At 43.9% G+C, this 26,060-nt stretch overlaps 1 protein-coding gene across 2 annotated transcripts in view; it reads right to left on the reverse strand.

Annotated features, from left to right (window-relative positions):
* Mau2 (Mau2 sister chromatid cohesion factor) overlaps nt 1–26,060 on the reverse strand; it is a 700,592-nt gene that overhangs the window by 506,006 nt on the left and 168,526 nt on the right. For both annotated transcript variants that reach the window (XM_068367342.1, XM_068367343.1), the window contains exon 3: nt 16,499–16,621. In XM_068367342.1, coding sequence (XP_068223443.1) covers nt 16,499–16,621 — 123 coding nt within the window. The remainder of the gene's footprint in view (nt 1–16,498; nt 16,622–26,060) is intronic.

A 26,060-nucleotide genomic window follows, 5' to 3' on the forward strand; every position in this document is an offset into this window, starting at 1 on the left:
GTTGCCGCCGAGGAAGACGTCGAAGAGATTGTATCCCTTGGCAAGTCCATGGGTCTGGAGGTGGATGAAGATGACATCACCGAACTCGTCGATGAGCATCATGAAGAGCTCACCACCGAGGAACTCAAGGAGCTGCAAGCCATGCAGCATGATGAGTTCCAAGCGCAGTTGAGTGAGTCGGAGGAGATCGAGGAGGTAGGCCAAATCTTAGGTACGGCGGAAATAAAACAGATGTTGGCATATCATCAACACGTGGTTGATTTCATCGACAAGCATCACCCACAGAAACTTCAGGTTTGCCGTGTTGTTGCGCAGTTCGATGATGTTTGCTTAACGCATTTTAGAAAAATCCTCAAAAGCCGTACCAAACAACTTTCACTCGATAGTTTCTTTAAAAAATCTTTAAAACGGTCTAGTGATCATGATGAAAAGAGAGAAAGTGAAGCAAAGAAAAGGAAGACCGAATTGAGTGAAAGTGATGAAAATTAAAAATAAGAAATGGAAAATGTAAAAAAAAAATATTAATTATAAAAATGAAAAAAAAAATAAGCTAAGTTAAGTTAAAGTTCACGTAGTAGTGTAAGTTAGTATAAGTTATCGTACACGTTATCGTACAAAGTCACCGTCCCTACCTCCTCGCTGATCTTCCGTCTCCTCCTGCCTAGCAATCCCTACACCTGCGCTGGGCTGTCGCTAAGGTAAAGTATTACATTAAAACGCCTTTTTTATTTATTATTTCATTATTATTATTCTTTTTTTTTGTTTGTATGTATTTATTATATTGTATTAATGTAATGTGTAATTATGTGTAGCCATTTATCAAGGATTTATTATGGGTTTTTACGCTGAGGAACGAATTACATAAATTACCATGTATTCTTATGGGAATATTTGCTCCAACATATGATCGTTTTAACATACGAAGTAGTTTCTGGAACGAATTAAGATCGTATGTAGAGGTATCACTGTAATTGTGAAAACAAAAAAAGATTGTCAATAGTATTACGTATTGTAGATTGACTGCATTGCGTCATTATATGTGCCATTGAACACTAGCACTTTAAACTATGTCACATTAGATCATAATAGACCTGCCCGTTGCGAGAGATTATCCTCTTTAGCCAAGGGCCAGAATGAAAATACAATAGGATATATGAATAATATTAGTATTCTCAACAGCGAAATATTAAATAACGATACAAGTACAGTATTGTGAAACAAAAACGATCGTTTAATATCTGACAACTCCGTTAGTAATACTACGAGCGTAAAAGGGCTGTGCGCTCGAGAAAAACTCTAAATCGAAAATTGACCAAGGGAAATATACTAATAGGACAAATATATACTTGAAAATAATATATTTCCCTACATTATAAACATACTTATGCTTAGTAAGCTAATATTTTAAAAATTTCTTGCAACAAAAAGAAAATAATTCACATAATGCAAGTCATACTAAGCAGATTACGTCACAGGATTGTGACGTCATCACGATGGCGGACTGAATTTCCTTCAAGGTAATCACATTCCGCTCTGCTAAGAGTTACGTCACAAAATAGTGACATCACAATGTTTAATGTAGAAATGTCTTCCTTCATTATAACTTTAAGAGTTGTTCGTTAATAAAGTAGGGGGAAAAATCTTTGATCCCTCAATATACGAACATAGAAAGAAAACAAATACATACATGCTCCCTGCTAATTACAGTGCAGGAAGTAAGAGGAGCTCGAAATCCAGTCTAGCCCAACACCCAAAGTTTAACAACAGAAGAGCCATCTTGAAAATCAAGTTCAATTAAACTGTCCAAGTTGGACCAGCAAAAAACTATCCTATACAATATCTTCGATAGTTGAAAGGCAGCGAAAGCTATTAATAATAATCAGACAAAAAGTACTTCACCAAATTGTAGAATAAAGTAACATATCCACGAAACAAATTCCCGAGGTGTTGACTCGATCAACGACAGAGAATTTCTGAAGAATGTTGGGAATGGTTCTGATAACCTACGAGTGATGACGCTCATGTATGACCACCTATTGTCATGGCGGCGATTGCCACGAATTTGAATTTTCTGTCAGGCCGCGTCGAAACGCGAGATTTAAGCTATATATATGTAACTACCAGGGAAGTTACATATTTAAAAAATTATAATTTCACTTAAATAATCAAGAAAAACAATCAAAAGTGCAACCTAACCCACGAACGGGAAAGTTGCCCCCCCCGTTAGTATACTGTTGGAAGCACATGAAAGGTGAACAACCTTGAGAAGAGAAAGACCGAAGGTAAGCTCTGAAAGGCCACATTTCCTTCCTTCAGTAATCCATATGTTCCCCGTGGAAGAAAGAAAGGAGAAATCAACAGTTGAACGAGGAAGGTCCAAATGATGACAATTCCCCTGCGACAGCGGCCAAGTCAACGGCAGGTTCTCCGCCAACGGGATGACCGATGGACAAGGGGGGGAGAGGTCGGAAGGGAAGGTTCCCACAGCCTTGTGCAAGTGTCTTGAGCACCTGCCGTATACATTATCACACGCACAGCACAAACACTGAAAAGGAGGCTTACAACATATCAATATATATACCGTATTTCCCTTGTCATAAGACACTACAAGTGGTAAGACGCACTCTTAAATCAACAAAGCAGTTTTTGCGGAAAAAAATAAGGATTTGATAAATTATCCTAGCAGCAATTCCTAGTCAGTGTGATTTTTGTTTGGCACAGTAAATTTTCATATTTTGGTTTTATTATGAAGGGATCAAGTTAATATTAATTAGTTGCACGCCAGTTATCCCAATTTTATTACATTTTCATATACTATACGAAACCTCTAAACCTATCATAGATGCCACCACAACTATACGTTAAGTGTTTGCTGTGTGGTGTTTTAAGTATTGCTTACATGAAAGCAGTGCTACTAATGTTCTTAATCAACTTTATGTAAAGATGTAAAATTCCAGTAATATTTCCCAAATTCCTCACATAGCCTACTATCTTCACTCACAAAATTAATTATTGACCAAAGAAGTGTCTAGAAATTTTTCTAGGTGGAATACTTTTGCTAATGTATGGGACTCTAAGTCTAGTTACTTTTTTTCTAACTTGGTAACACTGCACTCAACTTACAGTGAGATGTTTTTAACAAGGTCGTATTCAACAACTGTCTGTTACTATTATTTTGGAACTCAGGCAACAAAATTGTTATCAAAATATTGCTTTATTACAAAATATTAACAGAATATGAGTAAATAGATAAATACTTCATAAACAACTAATATGGCACAGCGTTGTCTGCTAGGAGACCACTAGTTGGCATGTTTGCTTGTAGAAGGAGGTTGGCTAGTCATCAGCTGATTACCAAAATAAACAAATAACTTGCTTGCTGCATTACTTCATTAAACAAAGCAATATAAAAATAAATTCATTTATTACATATGAATAATAATTGTAGGTTTAGTGAGTGTGAGTGCTTGTATGTCATTAGTTGGGTATTTGAGGGTTGTCGAAACGGATTTTAAGCGAAGTGAAAAATCTATTTTTGGGTGAGGTATCCATGTCGTCCTGATGGAAGTTCCTTCTTAGTAGCTTCCTAGGTTATATTTAACTACAATGATATATCCCAGAGAATTTTACTAAAGGTATCCAGAATTCTAACTCCTGGCACGAGTATCCCTTCTATTATCTTATAGGGATATCGCATAAGATCAGAGGACGTATTCTTGACACGCCACATAGCTATCTACACCCCTAATAGCGTTTACGCTTCAAGGGAGGAAAGTGGCAAGAATTGTAGGAGAGCCGTTATTAAGGCAACATTCCTACTTGTACTGTGATTGAGCGCCAGCACGACGCCGTGTGGTGCCATCTAGTCATTCTTTGTAGCGTTAATGAGGTGCTACAGATACAGTACAATAGGGAGGGATTCATTTATCCTTTGTCAAAGGAGGGTGGGTCCATCAGGACAACATGGCTACCTCACCCAAAAATAGATTTTTCGCTTCGCTCAAAATCCGTTTTTGGGGCTCTGGCCATGTCGTCCTGATGGAAGTTTACCAGAGCATTAATGTATCTGTGGATTTTCAATAGTGCCAATCACCTAGAGATAAATTTCCCTTGGTCATTTAGACCTAGAGACACCTGGTGTTACCGTCATACACCTTTCAACTGATCATGGACTATGTCAGTGCTTCCTGCCCCCTAAAGGGATGAGTCATGGAGGACTCTAGCAAAAAAACCCGAGGATTGTCAGTTCAAGGAACAATCTAGCAAACAAGTTGTATGTTAGTGTCATCATATACGTAAAACATAGTTTGTATTCTGAAAGGAACAAATATGTATAGGTTACTGACACCTCCCTCAGTCTGCTTGTTCATTGTAGACAAGTTAGACAAGTTAACATTCATGTAGGAAAATGTAAAGTCAGTAAGGTAAACAGGTTGGTAAGGTCAGTCATTACCAGGGACTGAATTTAAAAGCATAACATATAAAATTTGATGATTATTTGCATAGAAATAGAATTTATTCAGAATATTTTCCAAAAATAAGAGGATAAAAAGTAGCTCTGACACCCTTTATTTGCATTTTAGAATTTTTAGGGCGAAATGAGATGCAAAAATTCCTAACTGTGTTTATTAACAGACAGTATATAGAAATCATGGGTTGTAACATATACAATAAAAATAAAAATTTTCTTTTAAAATATTGTATGAAAGCATAATAATTAGTAATGCATACATATACCAAGGCACTTCCCCCTATTTTGGGGGGTAGCCGACATCAACAAATGAAACAAAAACAAAAAGGGGACCTCTACTCTCTACGTTCCTCCCAGCCTAACAAGGGACTCAACTGAGTTCAGCTGGTACTGTTAGGGTGCCACAGCCCACCCTCCCACATTATCCACCACAGATGAAACTTCATAATGCTGAATTCCCTACTGCTGCTACCTCCGCGGTCATCTAAGGCATCGGAGGCAGCAGCAGGGCCTACCGGAACTGCGTCACAATCGCTCGCCATTCATTCCTATTTCTAGCACGCTCTCTTGCCTCTCTCACATCTATCCTCCTATCACCGAGAGCTTCCTTCACTCCATCCATCCACCCAAACCTTGCCTTCCTCTTGTACTTCTCCCATCAACTCTTGCATTCATCACCTTCTTTAGCAGACAGCCATTTTCCATTCTCTCAACATGGCCAAACCACCTCAACACATTCATATCCACTCTAGCTGCTAACTCATTTCTTACACCCGTTCTCACTCTCACCACTTCCTTCCTAACCCTATCTACTCGAGATACACCAGCCATACTCCTTAGACACTTCATCTCAAACACATTCAATTTCTGTCTCTCCATCACTTTCATTCCCCACAACTCCGATCCATACATCACAGTTGGTACAATCACTTTCTCATATAGAACTCTCTCTACATTCATGCCCAACACTCTATTTTTTACTACTCCCTTAACTGCCCCCAACACTTTGCAACATTCATTCACTCTCTGACGTACATCTGCTTCCACTCTACCATTTGCTGCAACAACAGACCCCAAGTACTTAAACTGATCCACTTCCTCAAGTAACTCTCCATTCAACATGACATTCAACCTCGCACCACCTTCCCTTCTCGTACATCTCATAACCCTACTCTTACCAACATTAACTCTCAACTTCCTTCTCTCACACACCCTTCCAAATTCTGTCACTAATCGGCCACGCTTCTCTTCTGTGTCTGCAACCAAAACAGTATCGTCCGCAAACAACAATTGATTTACTTCCCATTCATGGTCATTCTCGTCTACCAGTTTTAATCCTTGTCCAAGCACTCGAGCATTCACCTCTCTCACCACTCCATCCACATACAAGTTAAACAACCACGGCGACATCACACATCCCTGTCTCACCCCCACTCTCACCGGAAACCAATCACTCACTTCATTTCCTATCCTAACACATGCTTTACTACCTTTGTAAAAACTTTTCAGTGCTTGCAACAACCTTCCACCAACTCCATATAACCTCATCACATTCCACATTGCTTCCCTATCAACTCTATCATACGCTTTCTCCAGATCCATAAACGCAACATACACCTTACCTTTTGCTAAATATTTCTCGCATATCTGCCTTACTGTAAAAATCTGATTCATACAACCCCTACCTCTTCTAAAACCACCCTGTACTTCTAAGATTGCATTCTCTGTTTTATCCTTAATCCTATTGATTATTACTCTACCATACACTTTTCCAACTACACTCAACAAACTAATACCTCTTGAATTGCAACACTCATGCACATCTCCTTTACCCTTATATAGTGGTACAATAAACGCACAACCCCAATCTACTGGTACCATTGACAACACAAAACACATATCAAACAATCTCACCAACCATTCAAGTACAGTCACACCCCCTTCCTTCAACGTCTCAACTCTCACACCGTCCATACCAGATGCTTTTCCTACTCTCGTTTCATCTAGTGCTCTCCTCACTTCCTCTCTTGTAATCTCTCTCTCATTCTCCTCTCCCATCACTGGCACCTCAACACCTGCAACAGCAATTATATCTGCCTCCCTATTATCCTCAACATTCAGTAAACTTTCAAAATATTCCAACCATCTTTTCCTTGCCTCCTCTCCTTTTAACAACCTTCCATTTCCATCTTTCACTGTCTCTTCAATTCTTGAGCCAGCCTTCCTTACTCTCTTCACTTCTTTCCAAAACTTCTTCTTATTCTCTTCATATGAATGACCCAATCCCTGACCCCACCTCAGGTCAGCTGCCCTCTTTGCCTCACGTACCTTGCGCTTTACTTCCACATTTTTCTCTCTATATTTTTCATACTTCTCTATACTATTACTCTGCAGCCATTCTTCAAAAGCCCTCTTTTTCTCTTCCACTTTTACCTTCACTCCTTCATTCCACCATTCTCTGTCCTTCCTCAGGCTGCCTCCAACAACCTTCTTGCCACACACATCACTTGCAATCCCAACAAAATTTTCTTTTACTAACTTCCATTCCTCCTCTAAATTGCCAGTTTCTCTAACTTTCACTTCGTCATATGTCATTTTCAATCTTTCCTGATATTTACTTTTTACCCCCGGTTTTATTAGCTCTTTAACCCTCACTACCTCCCTTTTACATCCACCTACCCTATTCCCCCACTCTTTTGCTACAACTAATTTTCCTTCCACCAAAAAATGATCAGACATACCGTTAGCCATACCCCTAAACACGTGCACATCTTTCAATATCCAAACATTCTTTTAGTTATCAACACATAATCCATTAATGCCCTTTCTACTACTCTTCCATTTGCCACTCTTACCCATGTATAGTTATTTTTATCTTTCTTTTTGAAAAAGCTATTACTTATCACCATCTCTTGCTTAACACACATATCTACCAGTCTCTCACCACTCTCATTTTCACCTGGTACGCCATACTTCCCGATGACACCTTTTACCTCTCCAGCGCCCACTCTAGCATTAAAGTCACCCATGACAACTACATAATTCCTTCTACACACCTAGTTAATTCATTCCAGAACTCATTCCGCTCTTCTTCACTTTTCTCACTACCTGGCCCATCACACTGACAAACGCCCAACATTCCCTACCCAACCTAACCCTTACCCGCATTAACCTAGATGATATCTCCTTCTATTCCACTACTTTACCTGTCACCCATTCACTCAGCAATAAAGCCACACCCTCTCTCGCTCTTCCCCTTTCAATCCAAGACACTCTACCAGACATTTCACCAAACATCACTTCACCCTTTCCTTTTATCTTTGTCTCACACAAGGCCAATACATACATCCTTCTATTCCTAAATATACTTCCAATTTCACATCTTTTACTCTCTATCGCACTACATCCATGCACATTCAAACACACCAAAACTAGAGTGCGGGGAGCAGTCCCTCTCCCCCCAGCTCCATTAGTAATAACAGAAAAAATTTTAAAGTTTCATCTGAAAGGGAAACACAAGCCACTCTATGGGAAATATAGTAATATTTCACTCTTGTCTCTGTTGTTACAAGAGGAACACTTGCATAGAATACGCAAGGCACATGTTTCAGTCTTTTATGCTTTAGTCACCTGTGTATTTAGAACAGTATATAGTGTCATGTACTAGACACATCACTATACATGATACACCGTAGGGGTTCATCATGCACACCCTTTACTAAAAGTACCAATTAGTGCACTGTTCTTTCCAGAAATCAAGCGGCAGGTTTTAGTACACCACCTGCTGCCACCACGTAGTGTTTTATCTCTTGTACTTGTTTCACGTAATGTTTAAAGAAGAGCCTGGATGACTTCCATCCAGCATAGGGGCGAAGACTCTCAAAACATATGTTTTGAAAGAAGTTCAGAGATGAAGCAACCTTTCTCAGATCATGACCTGCAGGAGTACTGTGTGGATCCGCTCTGCGAATAAAATAGGTGATCTTCGCCCTTAGTTGTTTCAAGATCAATGTTGAACCCGATGTTTCTCCCCTGAAAAGCTGACCTCCCTTAAAGTCTGAAGTTCTACGAAGATAGACCTTTAGGCATTCTACTGGACATAGAGATGCTTCTTCCTTCAGAGGGCAGATTCTCCTGGGACCCCACCTTTTAGTGGGCCGCTCGTTCTTGGCGAGAAACGCTGGGTCCAGAAAAAGGATCAGTTCTCCGCAGTCTGTGAACTGAATGTGGCCATCATCCCTCGAAAGGGCCACTATTTTGCTAACTCTGGCTCCTGAGGCTAGTGCAAATAAGAATATCACCTTTTGAGTCAAGTCTTTCAGTGAGCAATCTTCGTTGTTCAAGGTTGACGGTAAGTGAAGAACCTTATCCAAGGACCATGAAATGGGCCTCGGAGGAGCTGCGGGCCGAAGTCTAGCGTAGGCTTTCGGAATCTTGTTGAAGATCTCATTGGAGAAGTCTACCTGGAAGGCGTACAGCAAGGGTCTGGTCAAGGCAGATTTACACGTAGCAATCGTGTTGGCTGCTAAACCTTGTTCATGGAGATGGATGGAGAAGGACAAACAGAATTCCATTGAAATCTCCTTTGGTTTCTTTGCCTTGACAAAGGCAACTCATTTCTTCCAGGAAGACTTGTATTGTCTTCTCGTTGATTTCGACTTGTATTCCTCTAAAAAGTTAATACTGTCCCTTGAAATCCCGAACCTTTTCTTGACTGCTAAGGAGAAAAAATCATGAGATGAAGGTTCCGGGTTTTTTGTGACGAAGCTGAGACAGTCGACTTCTGCACTTGCTGAGTCAGAACTGGATCCGGCAACGGAATCAGTTTCAGTCGTAGTTCCGTTATCAGAGGGAACCAGACGCTGTTGGACCACTTGTGAGCCACTATTGCTGCCGTTCCTTGGAAGGATCTCAGTTTGTTGAGGACTTTCAGCAGAAGGTTGGTTGGAGGGAACAGGTAGATCTTGGACCATCTGTTCCAGTCTAGGGACATCGCGTCCGTTGCTTCCGCTAGAGGATCCTCGTATGGGTAGCTTCTTGTTGTCGCTCGTTGCAAAGAGGTCTATCAGCAGTCCTGGGACTTTGCGTAAGATGAAGGAGAACGATCTTGCGTCTAGGGACCATTCTGACTCTATCGGGTTGAGCCTGGATAGAGCGTCCGCCGTCACATTGCGGAACCCTTGAAGGTGGACTGCTGATAAATGCCATCTCTTCTTCTCCGCCAGGTGGAAGATGGCCAATATTACTTGGTTGATTTGAGGCGATCTCGAGCCCTGTTGATTCAGGCATCTCATTACAACCTCGCTGTCTAGTACCAGTCGGATGTGGATTGAGCAGCGAAGTTTCAGTTTTTTCAGTGAGAGAAAAACTGCCATGGCTTCCAGAATGTTGATGTGGAAGGTCTTGAAGAGGGAGGACCAGGTTCCTTGGACTTTCTGATGGTGAGAGTGGCCTCCCCACTCTTCCTTTGAGGCATCCGTGTGAACGGTGACTGAAGGTGCAGGCGGTTGTAACAGTACCTTCTTCTTTAGGTACTTGGCCTCCGACCATGGCTGTAGGAGGGATCGCAGACGAGTTGGTATCGGTCTTTTCAGATCTCTTCGAGTGTTTGATGCGCATTTTCTCCAAACTCCTGATGCATCTTTTAATTGAGCTCTCAATACTGGGTCTGTCACTGAGGTGAACTGGAGGGACCCCAACACTCTCTCCTATTGCCTTCTTGATATCCTGTCGGATTGAAGAAGTCTCTTGACAGATCCCGCTATCTCTCTCCTCTTCTTTGATGGAATGGAGAAGCAGTGTGACTGTAAGTTCCAGTGGACACCCAGCCATTGGAACTTCTGAGCTGGAGATAGTCGAGACTTTTCCAAGTTGATCTTGAATCCTAGGTATTCCAGGAGCTGGATCACTTCCTTGGAGGCTTGCGTGCATTCTTCTTCGTATGCTGCCCATACCAGCCAGTCGTCCAGGTCGGCAATCACCTGAACTCCCTTTAGGCGTAGTTGACGAATGACTGCGTTCGCAAGCTTTTTGAATACCCTTGGGGCTATGTTTAGTCCGAAGGGCATGGCTCTGAAGACATACTGTCTTTTTTGCAGTTTGAATCCTAGGTAGGGGGAAACTTGGCGGTTGATCGGACCATGCCAGTTTGCGTCTGCCATGTCTATGGAGACTGTGTATGCCTGTTTGGGCAGTAGGGCCCTTATGTGTTGAAGAGTCAGCATTCTGAACTTGTTGTTCACTATGAACTTGTTGAGTGGTGATAAGTCCAGAATGACTCTGAGCTTTTCCGAGTCTTTTTTTTGGAACACAGAACAACCTTCCTTGGAATTTGATGGAATTTGCCCTCCTTACAACTCTCTTGTCTAGGAGTTCCTAAACGTATTCTTCCAATATGGGGGTTGAGTGTTGGAAGAATTGAGGGAAGTTTGGTGGAGCTGCATTCCAACTCCACCCCAGTCCGTTCTTGATTAGGCTGTGGGCCCAGGTATTGAAGGTCCAGCGATCCAGGAAGAGGAGAAGTCTCCCTCCTACCGGTAGCATCTCACTTGGAGAGCTGGTTGGAGGACTTGCTTCCTTGGCCACATCCACCTTTGTTGCCCCTACCTCTGGAGGGGCGTCTAGAGGAACCTCGAAAGGAACCTCGAGACTTCGGCCGAAAGGTTGTCGATTGCCTTTCAAAGGCTGGGGTGAAGACAGGCGACTGAGTCGCCACCTGTTGGGGCACCAGCTAGAATGTAGTAGGTGGTTGTGCCACCATCTGGGGCACCGTGGCCACGGGAAGCTGTTGTTGTTGTGGAGGGCGAGAGGGCACTCTGGGTCGTTTGGTCTTCCGTTTTGGTTGGGGACCCTTTTCAGCAGAAGACTTCCTCTTAGAGGACAAGCCCCATTTATGGAGGAGATTCCTGTTCTCCGTTGCGGCTCTATCAACGACCTCTTTGACCACTTCACTCGGGAAGAGGTCTTTTCCCCAGATGTTGGAGGCTATCAGCTTCCTTGGTTCGTGCCTCACCGCAGCCGAAGCGAACACGAACTCCCTGGAGCCCGTCTGGCTTTGATGAAGTTATATAGGTCTTTGGTGACCGTTGCCAAATGCGCTTTGGAAAAGACCATGTACATATCTGGGGTGTCGGGGACACTTGCCATTGTCTCTAATAGGGTTTGTAAGGACATAGAGGCGGCAAGTCTCTCCTTTGTTTCCTGCTCCCTGTGCAGGTGGAAGTCTGACAACTTTGGGAGGTCTCCTCCGAACTGACGTCCGGCAATGTCGGCCTCCAGCTTCCCGACTGAGGTGTTATAGACATCCTTCCAGTCTGCATCATCTGATGGTAGGGCAAGGGAGAATGGCCTACACTCTTCGAGTGTGGGGCAAGGTTTCCCTGCCTTGACTGCCTTTAAGGCTGCCTTGAACCCTTTTTCCATAAAGGGGAAGGCACAGGTAGAAGCAGCAATGAAGGACGGGTGCTTCTTGCTGAGAGCCGGCACCTTGGAACTAGTGAAGGCCCTCTCCTTCAAGGTTTTTGTGAACAAGGCCTGGGCCTTGGGGAGGTCTAGTATGATGACCTCTTTCGGCTCTGTTTCCTCTTTGGAGGAGGGTTCCATCCTCAGGCGGATGTAACAATCCCGGTAGGCCCCCTTCCTGGGCCAAAACTTAACGCCGTCAACTGGGACAGTGCCCAGTTTGTCGGAGAAGAAGATCTTCCCCCCTGACATGGGCGTGTGCTCAGCATACCTCCAAGGATTAATGTCAGAAAAGACGGGAAGATCCTTGACGTTTAGCTTCTTGGGGGCTAAACGTGTAGACACGAGTTGGTGAATCTCCGTCCGCAGTGAAGCCTACTTCTCGGACGATTGCTTCTTCATATCCTGGAACATGGACAGAAGAGAATGAAGCGTATGACTAATCGTGTCTAGTTGGGGGGCAGAAGAAGTCAACGGGACAGGCTCAACCACCGTAGCCGATGAAACCGAAATAATTTCAGCTTTCTCTTTGTCACCTTCAGGAGGTAAAACAGTCTCCTGATCCTGCTCTTCAACTAGAAGACTCCGTTCCGTCTCCTCGGAAACTACTGACATGTCGTCCTCCAGTTGGCTGTCCTTCAAGGCATCAGAAACATCAGATTCTACAGGAATCTGTACGAGGGGAATCTCAGGCTGAGCTTGGGGAATAACTGCATCCGAAGATGCCCTAGGGAACAAGCAAGCCCTCATCCTTTTATTAGGAAGGTATGGGCCAGTGGTGTTCTTCTGGAAGCCCGACTCATTTTTGCAGCGTCTCTCTTGCTGCATCCCTTGACACAGTAGATTTTTGATCATCAAAAGCCTCAGTAACCAGTTCTGAACAAACGTCACATACCTGGGGGTCCCAATACTTCAGAGATCCCTTCGTAGTTGCGCAGCGCGCGTGGGTTCTGCACATATTATGGCCGCAGAAGCTCTTACTGCGGACCTTGCAGAAGTGGTTCCCGCACTCGGGATGCTCCTCCTGTAAAGAAAGAAAAGCAGATGAGTATTCGGTGAAATATCTCAGAATTTCATCATACAATGTTGCATATATCATTTAGCTTAGGATAGGTAAGCTAGGAGGGAAAGAGGAAAGACACCCACATGTGTTTCCTGTCCAGCCCATTGCTATGACCTCCTTCAATATTGAACACTAAATTCTAGTCGAATTAAAGAAGATAATATCCTTTGGATATAGTGTAATTTTAACACCGTCTTCTAAGGTTCAATATTGGGGATTGAATAAAATGATCATTGATCTTTATCTAAGCCAGAGAGAATTGCTCTCTTGGTGTGGTGGTCTCACAATAGGCTGCCCATGAAGCACCTTGTAGGTAGGAAGAAATGTAAGGGCTACAGCACGGACCGCACAGCGGTATGTGTCGTGCAGAATAATCAATATCGCAGTGACTATGACCACTCCGCAGCCAGTACTGTAGTGCCTGCTGGCATACGCCGGCATTACCCTGGGCTATTGAAGGTATACTGCCTTCTTAGGTAAAGGGTCCCTCTATAAAGGCGGACCCGCCGGCTGCCAGCGAAAGGATATGTCTTCAGACAATTGGTCGACCGGCTGTCGGCAGTCAGCATAGTTGCCGGCTGCCGTTGGGTCACCAATCAACGGTAATCCATGGCAAGCGGCGACAGAGCAACCTGACAGTGGACCGTCGTCCGAGTTGGCCGCCGGCGCTCTAGGTGCCGGCGGCTGGCCCAGGGTGGATGGTAAGACAGAGAGAAAGCATGGATGGGAGGTGAAGCAAGGGCTCAGCCTTGCATACCTCCATCCAGAATGAGGGTTCATATGGAAGGGGGAATTATATTCGGGCTTCCATCCAACCATAGCCCCTCAATATAAGTAGTGGGGCCATGGAAGGCAGTCCAAGGGAGGACTGAAGAACACTCTAAAAGATAGGGGGATCCCAGCCGGCAGCCAACTCAGTCGATGGCCGACAGAGAACCCGAGCCAATCCCGCAATCTACCCTTAGGGTCGATTGTAGAATGATGACCAGGATGTGTGAAGGCTAGGCCAACACTAAAGGACAGCAGGGGAGGGGCAAGGGTCCTGCAGGTGAGGTAGTACCTGGTAGGCCCTACCTAACCTAAAAGATTCTGATCCAGAGCAAAGACAACCTTAGGTGCCAGGGAATTCAATTCCCTAGATTAGGTTAGTCTGATTGAGTGAGAAGGCGGCACCCAGGCCGCTTGTCTCAATGGAGGAACAGAATCTAGTGTCGGAGACCTTAAGCAAGGGAAGAATTCAATTCTTAGGCTTAGGATCTGCCGGCACAGGACTGTCTGCTAGGCCACGGGGAGAAGGCATTATCATGTAACGCCTCCAGGAGATGGCCTAGGGAGGTCTAGCCTCCTGCATTGGTAGCCTAACCTGACCTAGGAAGTCAGCTAGCCAAGCCAGGCGGCTACCGATCACAGACAAATACTCTGATGTCTTGTCCTAAACTCAAAACCGACTCGGTGGTTGAGAGAAGGGAACGGAAACACCCTAGTCTAGATTTGCCAGAATAAAATTCACGGCAAAGCTGACTAGGGTTAGCCTAGGCTAGTCAGAGGGAAAAGGAATTGCTCTTAAATCTCCCAAGGAGATTGGTATCAACTTAAAAGGTATAGGAGGTGTCAGTCTCCACTTAAAAGACGATACAAGGGCAATTGGGGACATGTATGAAAGTATACTAAAGCCCCTAGGATAGTAGCCTAGGCGCAGTGAGAATCATTCACCGAAACTCTCTCGTATACTATCTTGGAAGAGGAAAATTTATACAGTAATATTTTAATTGTATAAAATATTGCCTGAGCTTCAATAAAACTTCACCAGGAAGGTTATACCATGCATGAAGTGTGTGGGTGCCTAGGCTAGGAAGCCTAGCACTCGTGGGGGTCGGTAATAAAATTGCCAAATCCACGAAAACAAGGACATAATATAAGAATTCCTAGCTAAAATGCTAAATAGCTAAAGTTATTAAAGCAAAATATGCCGGGAACATTGTTCTGGCTAACTAAATGTACAAGCAAAGAACGACCGCGTCCAAGACGCCATCTGGCTGGGCTACAGCTCGTTACGTTAATTACAAACTCATTTCGAGGAAAAAACTGGCAAGAGCTTACATTTATACAAATTAAAGATAGTACTTAACTTTCCAGAGGCAGATGAGGCTGGTCAAGACATCATTGCGAAATAACAATCCAAAACAGCGAGAGGTACACGGGATAAACACCGAGTAGGAACGCTACACGAGAAAGAATGACTAGATGGCACCACACAGCGTCGTGCCGGTGCTCAATCACAGTACGAGTAGGAGTGTTGCCTTAATAACGGCTCACCTACAATTCATGCCACTTTCCCCTCTCGAAGCGTAAACGCCATTAGGGGTGTGGATAGCTATGTGGCGTGTCAAGAATACGTCCTCTGATCTTATGCGATATCCCTATAAGATAATAGAAGGGATACTCGCGCCAGGAGTTAGAATTCTGGATACCTTTAGTAAAATTCTCTGGGATATATCACTGTAGTTAAATAAAACCTAGGAAGCTACTAAGAAGGAACTTCCATTAGGACGACATGGCCTGAGCCCAAAAACCTCTATACAAATTCTTCTTAGTGTTAAGATGCAGGGTGATTTTTTGGGGGCATTTTTCTAGAAAAAAAAGGTGCGTCTTATGACACGGGAGATACGGTATATACATAAACATTAAGAATGTTCTCATATATATATATATATACATAATATATATATATATATATATATATATAATTTATATACAGTATATATACATATATACAGTATATATATATATATATATATATATATGTATATGTATACTGTATGTACATGTACATGTATATGTGTATGTGTATATGTATGTGTATATGCATATGTATATGTATATGCATATGTATATGTATATGTGTATGTGTGTATATATATATATATATATATATAATATACATATATATATATTATATATATAATATATAATATATATAATATATAATATATATATTATATATATATTATATATATATATATATATATATAAAACATATATTACATACATACATACATAAATACTACATACATTTATACATACATATATATATATATATATATATATACTGTATATATATATATATATATATATGCATAATGAAAAAAGTAATAGGCGAGGAGGAAGAGTAGTAACAACCCATCTCCATCTGAGCCAAAAGTAAAGTGAGCTAAATCACATGTGTGTGAGTGGGAGTGGTAGCAAGCTAACCCCACTGCCCCCAGCTAACTAGCAGGATCGGTAGTTAACCATCGCTAAAATTTTAATGGCTTGTCCTTTCAGCTTCACTGAAAATTATACCCCTAATAAATAGCGTAGGTTTGTATTCCAGTTACAGAACAAATGAATTTGTAAATATCTTTTACATCAAAGAATCTTACGCATTGCTAAGATCTACTATAAACACTAGAATGTACAGATGAATAGTTTTTCAGAAGTAAAAAGTTAAACATGCAACCTACCATAATCCTGCTTAATAGGAAAAGTAACTGATTGTAAGCAACACCTTGGATGTGGCAGTACTCAATCCCAACTTGAAGAAGGCCTCCTGCCGTAGCATAGTCAAGTTCTGAAACTCCCATCTGCTGCAAAACCAAAATTACTAATATTACCAATATGATTATCTTGTTACTGATATTAACTTAGCAGCAATTTATTACACAGAATGCAACATAAAAAGTTTGAAAATAGTTTGTATTTTTCACAGCTATACAAACACAAGTCCTTTAAAATGACAAATTTGGAAGTAATTTGTATTTTTCAGCAAAGCTGGAACATTGCTGTTATGAAAAATTCAAGAGATAATTTGTAATTTTTCCAAACAATACAAACCTTTAGCTATCTATTAGGGGTATTACTTTCGAAAAAGCTGAAAGGACAAGCCATTAAAATTTACTGAAGGTTAGCTATCCACCGTGCTAGAGTAGCGGGGGTAAGGGGGATAGCTAGCTACCTCTCCTGCTCACACACCTGTGACTGAGCTCACTTTGCTTGGAGGTAGGACTTCAAGGGGGACATGGTCGGCAGGTAATTTTGTATAAATAGCTAAAGGTTTGAATTGTTCGAAAAAATACAAATTATCTGCGAATTTGTCATTTATTCCGTAACTGGAATGCAAACCTATGCTATTTATTAGAGGTGACTCACCCATTAGGAGGGTGGGCGTCCCTGCCAATCTGGCTTTTGGTTTTACCTGGGGGCCCCTTTTCTTGAGTAGATTAGTACCAAAAATAAGGAGTCCCTAACACCTCACCAAACCTTGCTACGCTAGGTCTGTGGCCTACACAAGCTGTGTGTTGAGATAACCAGTGTGACTGTCAAGGTAAGAGTTATTACGAGTCTCTGTAGGAAAAACTGTTGTAACCAAGACTTTCCCAATACCACCTCGCCAGGGTATGGGGACGCAACAGTATTGACACAACACTAGGTACAAAAGGGAGCATAGTTTACCTGCAGTGGTTGAGGTCAGCTTCTGCTGAGAACCCAGGCTGCTGCTTTCCCCAAGAGAGGGGATGATGAAGAAAAAAATAAGAGCCAGTCATACCTTTTCAATCACGCAGACTAAAACCGAGTAACATTACCCTCAACCTTCTGCTACTTGTCCAATAAGGAGCTTGAGGTATTAGACCAGCTGTTGTGCAGCCACCACAGGGCCGACAGAAAATGCATCAAGCCTCATGTGGGTCACGTCCTGCAGGCAATGGGCTTTGAAAGTTGTTTGCCGTTTCCACACCCCAGCCTGTAGAACCAGCGTCATGGAGTAGTTTCTCTTGAAGGCCAGGGACGTAGTAATGCCCCCAACATTGTGGGCTCTGGGACAACGTGACGGAGGAGGATTTGGATTCAGAGCATAGTCTATAACCCTGTGAATCCAAGCAGAAATGGTGTTCTTGGTGATCCTTCAATTGTTCCTCCATGCTGACAAAAAGGGGCAGACACTCTGGGGCAGACTGCTGCTGTTCTCTTAGGGTAGAATCTCAAACTCCTCACTGGGCAAAGTAAGAGATGATCTGGGTTGTCTGTTCCACAGCGGAGACTTGTTATCCGGAAGAAGTCGGGTCTAGGATACAACACCCCTGGATTCTGAGTCTTGGCAAAAAAACTCAGGGATGAAGCCGATTGTTACCTCTCCCCATCCCCTTGAATGGGCGACGTCGTATGAGAGGCCAAGTAGTTCGCTAACTCGTTTGGCCGAAGCCAAGGCGAGCAGGAACACTGTTTTCCAAGTTAGGTGGCGATCTGTTGCCTGGCATAATGGTTCGTAGGGAGGTCTATTTAGAGACCGGAGAACTCAAACCACGTTCCATGAAGGAGGTCTCACTTTCGACTGAGAACAGGAAAGTACATAACTCCATATGCGTAAGGAAAGTTCTAGTGATAAGGATATGTCCATTCCATTCAGTCTGAAAGCGAGGCTCAAGGCTGCAAGATAGCTTTTTATCGCCGAAACTGCAAGGAGCATTTCTTTACGCAAATATACGAAGAACTTCGCTATTGCTGGAATAGTGGCATCGAGTGAAGAGATACCCCTTCCACGACACCAACCACAGAAGACATACCACTTTGCCTGGTAAACTACTGCCGATGACTTCTGCAGGTATCCAGACATACTGTTCGCAACTTCTTCTGAAAATCCTCTCTGAGTGAGGAGATGTTTGATAGTCTCCCAGCGTGAAGTCGTAATATGGCTGTGGCTTTGTGGTAGATGTTGAACGTATGGTTGTCTGAGTAGATCATGTTGTGAAGGGAGTTCTCTTGGGGGCTCTGTTTGGAGATGCAGAAGGCCGGGAACCATTCTGCATGATGCCATAACGGAGCTAAGAGGGTCACTAAGAGATTGACCAATGTTCTGGCCTTGTTGAGTACCCTCCTCATCAGAAAGAATGGGAAAAAGGAGTAGACGTCGATGTTGTCCCACCGTTGTTAGAATGCATCTTGCCAGAGAGCTGTAGAGTCTGGGACTGGGGAGCAGTACAGCAGGAGCCTGAAGTTCAGGGCCGTTGCGAAGAGATCCACCATCGAAGAACTCCGCAAAGTCGGGACTTTGTTGTCTACTAGATGAACCAAAGACCACTCGGTACACACAATCTGAGATACAGTAATGCCTCACAACACAAAATTAATTCGTTCTGGAGTGGCTTTCGTAAAGTGATATTTTCGTGTTGCGAGTCACATTTCACATGCAAATTGCCTAATTTGTTCCAAACCCTACAAAAAAAACACATTAAATCTTATAATAAAGCTACAGTATAACCACAATGAAATATTGTACAGCCAAATACATCTGAACCATTCAATATACCTAAACTAACTGTTAATAACAGTAAATTAAGTAGTTATTACAACATAATATAGTAATAAATGGAATATAATACAATACATACTGAACAATACTGTACATATACAAAATATAGTTCCATATGTACTGTACTATTATAGTTACTCCTATTATAGACTACAGCTACATTTTCTGTTGTCTGAACCCATTTTCTTCAACTCTTTGTGATGGGTGACTATTTTATTCTCAGCCTGACTGGCAAATCTCTTTTCTTAAAATGAAACCTTTTTCGCAAAGATAGTCATAAACATATTCGCATCCCGTTTCGCAGCTCTAAAATTTCGTAAGCAGATTCATTTGTGAAGAGAGGTATGACTGTACTCTGCTCAGATTGTCGCCGAGCACATTCCTTTGGGTGGAATGAAGCGTGCTGATAGTGGTATCGAATGGACCACGGCTCATCTCAGTATCTCTACTGCCAGATGGCATAAGGACTGTGAAAAAGTACCTCTTTGCTTGTTGAAGTAAGCCACTACCATGGTGTTGTCGCTCATCACCAACACCGGCCCGCCAGGAACTGATGGAACTGTTGTGCAGGCTGTAAGTTTCAAGGGACCTGGTCCTGCAAAACTGTCCGCAGCCAGGCCAAGTCAGGCCAAGCTCACAGGATGTAGCAGGGGTACTGCTGGTCGTGCTCCTGCTGCTCCTGTTCAGAAGGGTTCTGCCCCCAAACAGACCTTTCAGCCTCCCTCGGGAGCTCCTCCACGTCGGGGTAAGAACAAGGGCAAGCAAGGGAAAGGGAAATGCTGAGATTGGCTTTCCCCCTCCCATACTGCCAAAGGTAGGGGGATGCCTATCGCGCCATTGGGCGATGTGGCAGCACCTCGGGGCCGAGGAATGGGTAGTATTGACCCTTCGCGAAGGGTACAAGCTCCCATTCGTGCTTCATCGGCCCCCCTATCCTCCACTCCAATAGCATTCCACACGTTCGCTCCAACATCTATGAAGGCTCTAGCCTTGGAGGCGGAGGTCCAGTAAATGTTGGAGAAGGATGCGCTAGAAGTCGTACACAATCAGTCACCAGGGTTCTACTGTCGCGTCTTCCTTTTCGAGAAGGCGACAGGAGGTTGGAGACCGATCATTGACCTTTCGCCATTGAACAAGTTTGTTCAGCAAACTGCGTTCAAGATGCTATCAGTTCGCACTGTGCTTTTAGCCATTAGGCAGTACGACTTCATGCTTTCGATAGACTTGAAGGAAGCGTACTTTCAAGTACCAGTTCATCGGTCGTCTAGAAAGTACCTCCGAATCACCTTCCAGGGCACAGTGTACCAGTTCAAAGTCCTGTGCTTCGGACTGTGCACAGCTCCCCAAGTGTTCACGCGAGTGTTCGAGACGGTAGCAGCTTGGGCCCACTCGAGGGGCATCCGCCTACTGATGTACATCGACGACAGGCTGATTCTCGCTCCCTCGAAGGAGCAGTTGATTCAGGATCGAGACTCGCTTCTGGCAGTTTGTCGCGATCTAGGGATAATGGTGAACTGTGAGAAGTCGAACCTCATTCCCAAGCAGAAGGTGAAGTATCTGGGAAAGCTGATCGATCAGCAGCAGCTCGCGTTCTTCCCTCAGAAGAATGGATTAGCAGACACAGAGAGGTTGCATAGCCGTTCCTGTCGCCGCAACAACTTCCAGCCCTCCAGTAGCAAGCTCTTCTAGGTCACCTCTCCTCACTGGAGAAGCTCGTTCCTTTTGGGGCGGATCCATCTCCGCTCCCTTCAGTGGTGTCTGAAGGACCAGTGGTCGGCAGCCACCGATCCTCCCTCTTGTTCGGTCCTCATGGAATGCGAGGTAAGGGAGGATCTCCTATGGTGACTAAACAAGGCAAACCTCATGAGAGGGTTTTCTCATAAACCCTCCTCCACCTCAGTTCCGTCTGTTCACAAACACGTCCACGGAAGGTTTGGGTGCGCACCTGGACGATTGGTCGTGTCAGGTGCGTGGTCGGAAGAGAAGAAACACCTGCACATCAACGTGCTGGAAATGATGGCACTCTTTCATTTCCAGGCCCATTTGAGAGAGCACTAGGTAGTGCTGATGAGCGACAACACGTCAGTGGTCGCGTACGTCAACAAGCAAAGGGCATGCTCTCAAGTCCCTTGCAGCCGTTGACGAGGCAGGTGTTTCTGTGGACAGAGTCAACACGTAACCTTGTCACCCAGGTACATTCCATGCAAGAGCAATGTTCTGGCAGACACCCTTAATCGCAGAAACCAGGTAATAGGGGCAGAATGGTCTCTTCACCCTTGGGTCACGAGTCGAGTACTCGACCTCTGGGAAGAACCATGCATCGACCTTTCGCAACACGGCACAACGCCAAACTTCCCATGTTTTGCTCTCCAGTACCAGATCCCACGGCTGCGTTCGAGGACGCACTGCAACATTCTTGGGATCTACTGGATTGCTATACGTTTCCCCCCTTTTTGCTTGCTTCGCGCAGTCCTGTTCTGGGTCCTAGTAACTCCAGGACTCAGGATGACTCTCATAGCTCCACTATGGCCACACATGGAGTGGTTTCCCGATCTGTTGTCGCTCCTGGTCGAAGCACCAAGAGAGGTACCACACTGGCCCAATCTCCTTCGGCAACCCTTGTCGAACAGGTACCACCAGGCGGTGCAGTCACTCAGACTTCACGCGTAGAGACTATCCAGCTTCTCCTCAGAACGCGAGGCTTTTTGCAACTCGCTGCAAAAGAGATGTCACGGTACCTTAGAAGATCCTTCTCCTCGGTCTACCGGGGAAAGTGGTTGGTCTTCTGTGATTGGTGTAGTGGAAGGGGTATCTCTTGGGTCAGAGCCTCTCTGACTCAGATCGCAGACTTCCTGGTCTTTCTTCGCACAGATAAGCACCTTAAGGTTTCTGCCATTAAAGGGTACAGGTCTGTCCTTGCAATGGTGTTCCGTCTGAAGGGCATAGATATCTCCAATGCCCTGGGGATTTCTATGCTCATTAAGAGCTTCGAACAGTCGTGTCCCCCGAGGGAAATTCGAGTTCCCCAGTGGGATGTCACCTTAGTTCTCGGGTCTCTCACTCGTGCTCCGTATGAACCCTTGAGCCATGCCTCAGACAGGCACTTGACCTTTAAGACTGTTTTTTCTGCTAGCCTTAGCATCGGCGAAGCGAGTCGGGGAGTTACACGGCCTCTCTTGTATGTCATTCATGCAGAGGGTTGGAAGGAGATCTCCTTGAGTTCTGTGCCAGAGTTTGTAGCCAAGATTCAGAACCCAGCGATCCACGATCCCAGGTTCGAGGCCTTCACTATTCCTTCCTTACCGGATGCGGCGAGTGGCGATTCAGTGAGAGGCTTCTCTGTCGCGTCAGGTGTTTCCGGCACTACAGTATCTTAAGCGAACTCGGCATCTCAGACCTGAATGTTTACGACTCTTCGTTAGCACCAGCAGAGCCAAGAGGGAGGTGTCGAGGAACGCGATATCCTTCTGGATCCGTGAAACCATCTGCAAGGGGTATGAGACTTCCTCATGAGTCCAAGCACCAGCGAGGGTTTAAAGCTCACGAGATCAGGGGCATTGCCCCCGCACACGCTTTCAAGAGAAATCTTGCAGTGGGCCAAGTGCTGAAGGCTGGCATTTGGAAACGCCAGACCACCTTTACAGCGTTTTACTTGAAGGAGTTTACACACAAGTCCTTGGACATCTTTATGCTTGGCCCTGTGGTAGCAGCTCAAACTATTGTCTGACCTCTCCAGTTCCTCCGGGACAGGGAAGTCTTGATTTTATAGTATGTTTGGCAGTGTGAAAGCAGTCTGCAGGTGATCTGCCTTTCTCTCTGTCTCCTACCTTGGAGTTCCATACATCCAGACAAGTCTTCCCAGGTAAGATTGCTAGTTTGTTCACAGGTATTCTCCCCCCGTCTTCTGCTAGGCAGGGAAGACGGTGGACGGTGGATGTATAAACCCTTTGCCTTTTGGTTTTGGAGGTTCATCCAGTCACTATGACCCTAGGGTCGAATGTCTCTTACGTTCACGCTATCAGGTCGCCCGATGCTCTTACACATCGGGCGGCGGCTCCCAGTCTCTTAGACCCCACCATCATCAAGTCGGGTCAAGAGACAGGGGTAGGTGGATTTAGTCCTCTGCTCTCATTCGAGACCAGGCAGACCTCCCACCAACCAGTGAGTCTTCCTATATTAAATGATTACGAGGTTTGTATATCGCGTCGGAACAAATGACATTTTGTCCTAAATTCTATTTTTCCTAACTATACAAACCCATAATCATTTAATTTCTGGGTCGACCTGTGGCGCCCGGTGAAAAGAGTCCTTCTTATATATCTTTTCTGATAAAACCTTCCAATTATACCAGAGAAAGATAAAAGCATGGAATGCTGAGGTTACTACCCTCGCGCGAGCACCTTTTGGGTGTCGTGTATAAAGCAAAGGCGCGTGAAAACCACTATTCACAGGTTGTCTTCCATTTAGTTAATTCCTTCGTCAAAGGGATGGGCCGATACAAAGGCCCTAGCCAACCACCAGCGCCACACCACCACGCCACGACGCGAGCGCCATCTGAACTACATCCTTCTTTTGGAATCTTAAGTGTTGATTTTGTTTGTGGTGCTCTCGGTCTTTTTTATCAATCGTGGATTTATTTTGTCATGTCCGAAGCTCCATCTTCACACATTCCAATGTTAAGTACCATAGTTTGTTTTGACAGTTTTTTATTGTACCGGGCTTTTGTTTTATATCCAGTATAGTCTGTTTTATTATTCCCGTCTGGCCTTTCATGGCGGCCATTGTTTGTTCACTTGTTTGGGAATTCTTCTTTGTCTGCCCGTTTAGTACTCTGTCACTTAGGTTCTTGGTTAAGTCCCTGGCCTTATGCCTTTAGAACCGTTATTATTTTTTTTTTTTTTTGTATTTATGCTCATGGTACTTTTTTCTAGCAAGTCCAGCCTACGAACGAGATAGCGATCTAGCTTTGTATTTGTTTAGTACCCGCCCCACCGAGGCGTTCGTCACTCGACTGTGCTATTTAATTTAAGTTTTAGCAGATGCTATTCTTCAATCGTAGTGTTATATGGATGTACATTTTTATTTTATACGTTTATAATAGTGTTGTGTGATTTTTAGTCCTGTTTTTATGTCCAAGAGAGCGAGAGCTTGGGGTCCCCGTTTTCTGTTCGCAGTCACGAGTTACCCCTTTCTCTCGTTTTCTTTCTTAGGTCCGGTGGTTGAGCGGATTTCCCGTTTTCCGTTTTGTGCGTTCAACGGGTTCTCCCTCCCTCACCTCTCCCCCTCTGGGTGGATGATAACTTACGAGTTATTTATTTTTCGTGACTTTTCAATTGTTAGCGTTATTTTGGTCCGTGTTTTGTCCTCTCCCCGTTACGGCTCGGGAGTAGTGATGAACCTTTTCCACTCCGCCTTGAGTTCTACTCCGGCTTGAGGGATTCTCAATGACTTTCGTTCTATTGTTATATTTATATATTGTTTACTGCATGGGACGGGCTTCATATTGTTTAGATACGACCCTCCGGTGGCCCTTACTGCGGTCTCAGGCCACGGCCATATCCACAATAGCCATTGTTATTACAATTGTGTTTTTATTCACAATAATTATTCAGGACCTTTCTTCTCCCTCCGGCCTCACCGGGGATCGTAAATACGCTTTGCTATGATCTAAGCCTTAGCCTTTAGCTGTGGCTTGGCTTTTATATCTTTCACAATTGAATTATTAGCCACAATTGAATTATTCAGGGCATCTCATTATCCTCCGGCATCCCCGGAGGTCGCCCATACACGTCACACTTATTTGCCTTGCCTTTGGATAAGGCGGCATTATTCAGGACATCTCATTACGCTCCGGGTTCACCGGAGGTCGCCCATACACTTAACAAGAAAAAGGGAAAAATCTTATATTTGCCTTGCCTTTAGCTAAGGCTGGTGTTTATATTTATTTTAAGGGCATATCACTGCTTCCCCGACCCTCAGAGGTCGGCAGATTGCTTTAAGTTATTTATCCTTATGTCATTACAGACATTAGGTAAATTACAAATATACAAGCAGTTGGATATTATAGTGCCAACAATGGTATGGGGCGAATAGCGATTTAGTCTGTTAGTTTGTACTCGCCTCAGGAAGGCTCGATTTAGACTATATCCTTGTTTATTGGTTACGTTGTCGTTATTCTTCGTTCTTGGTTATTACAATGACTAAAAAATAAAAAGGAAAAAATAAAAAATAAAATAAAAGCAATCAATTTTTTACTTTCCTTATATTATTGTGTGATGTTAGCTTTTATTATGTAACCTTGAGAGTGAGAGCATAGGGTGCTCGTTTATTAGCTCGAGTAAGGGGGGTGAATTTCCCGTTCTCCGTTTTTATACGTTCACGAGTTATTCAGGCCTCCTCTTATTATCAGAGTTGATGATAGTACGTTTAATGTTATACACGTTTTATTGATGTGGTTACTGTTAATATAGCTAACACTATTAGTAGGAACGTTGGTGTATGAGTCATTAATTGAGTTCGTTTTATACCGACACCCTTAGCTCCGCCTTGAGTTATGCTTAGCTCCGCCTTGAGTTATACTCCGATATAATGGATACTTATTGGGTGAGAACTAGTCAGATATTTGGAGTGCAACGGTGAAATCCGGCACTCAGACTCCGGCTGAGGCCTTTTGCACACGAACCTTTGTCATGTTTGATCTCAATTACACCTTTACGGGC

Source organism: Palaemon carinicauda, chromosome 45 (genome assembly GCF_036898095.1).
Source record: "Palaemon carinicauda isolate YSFRI2023 chromosome 45, ASM3689809v2, whole genome shotgun sequence".
NCBI lineage: Eukaryota > Metazoa > Arthropoda > Malacostraca > Decapoda > Palaemonidae > Palaemon > Palaemon carinicauda.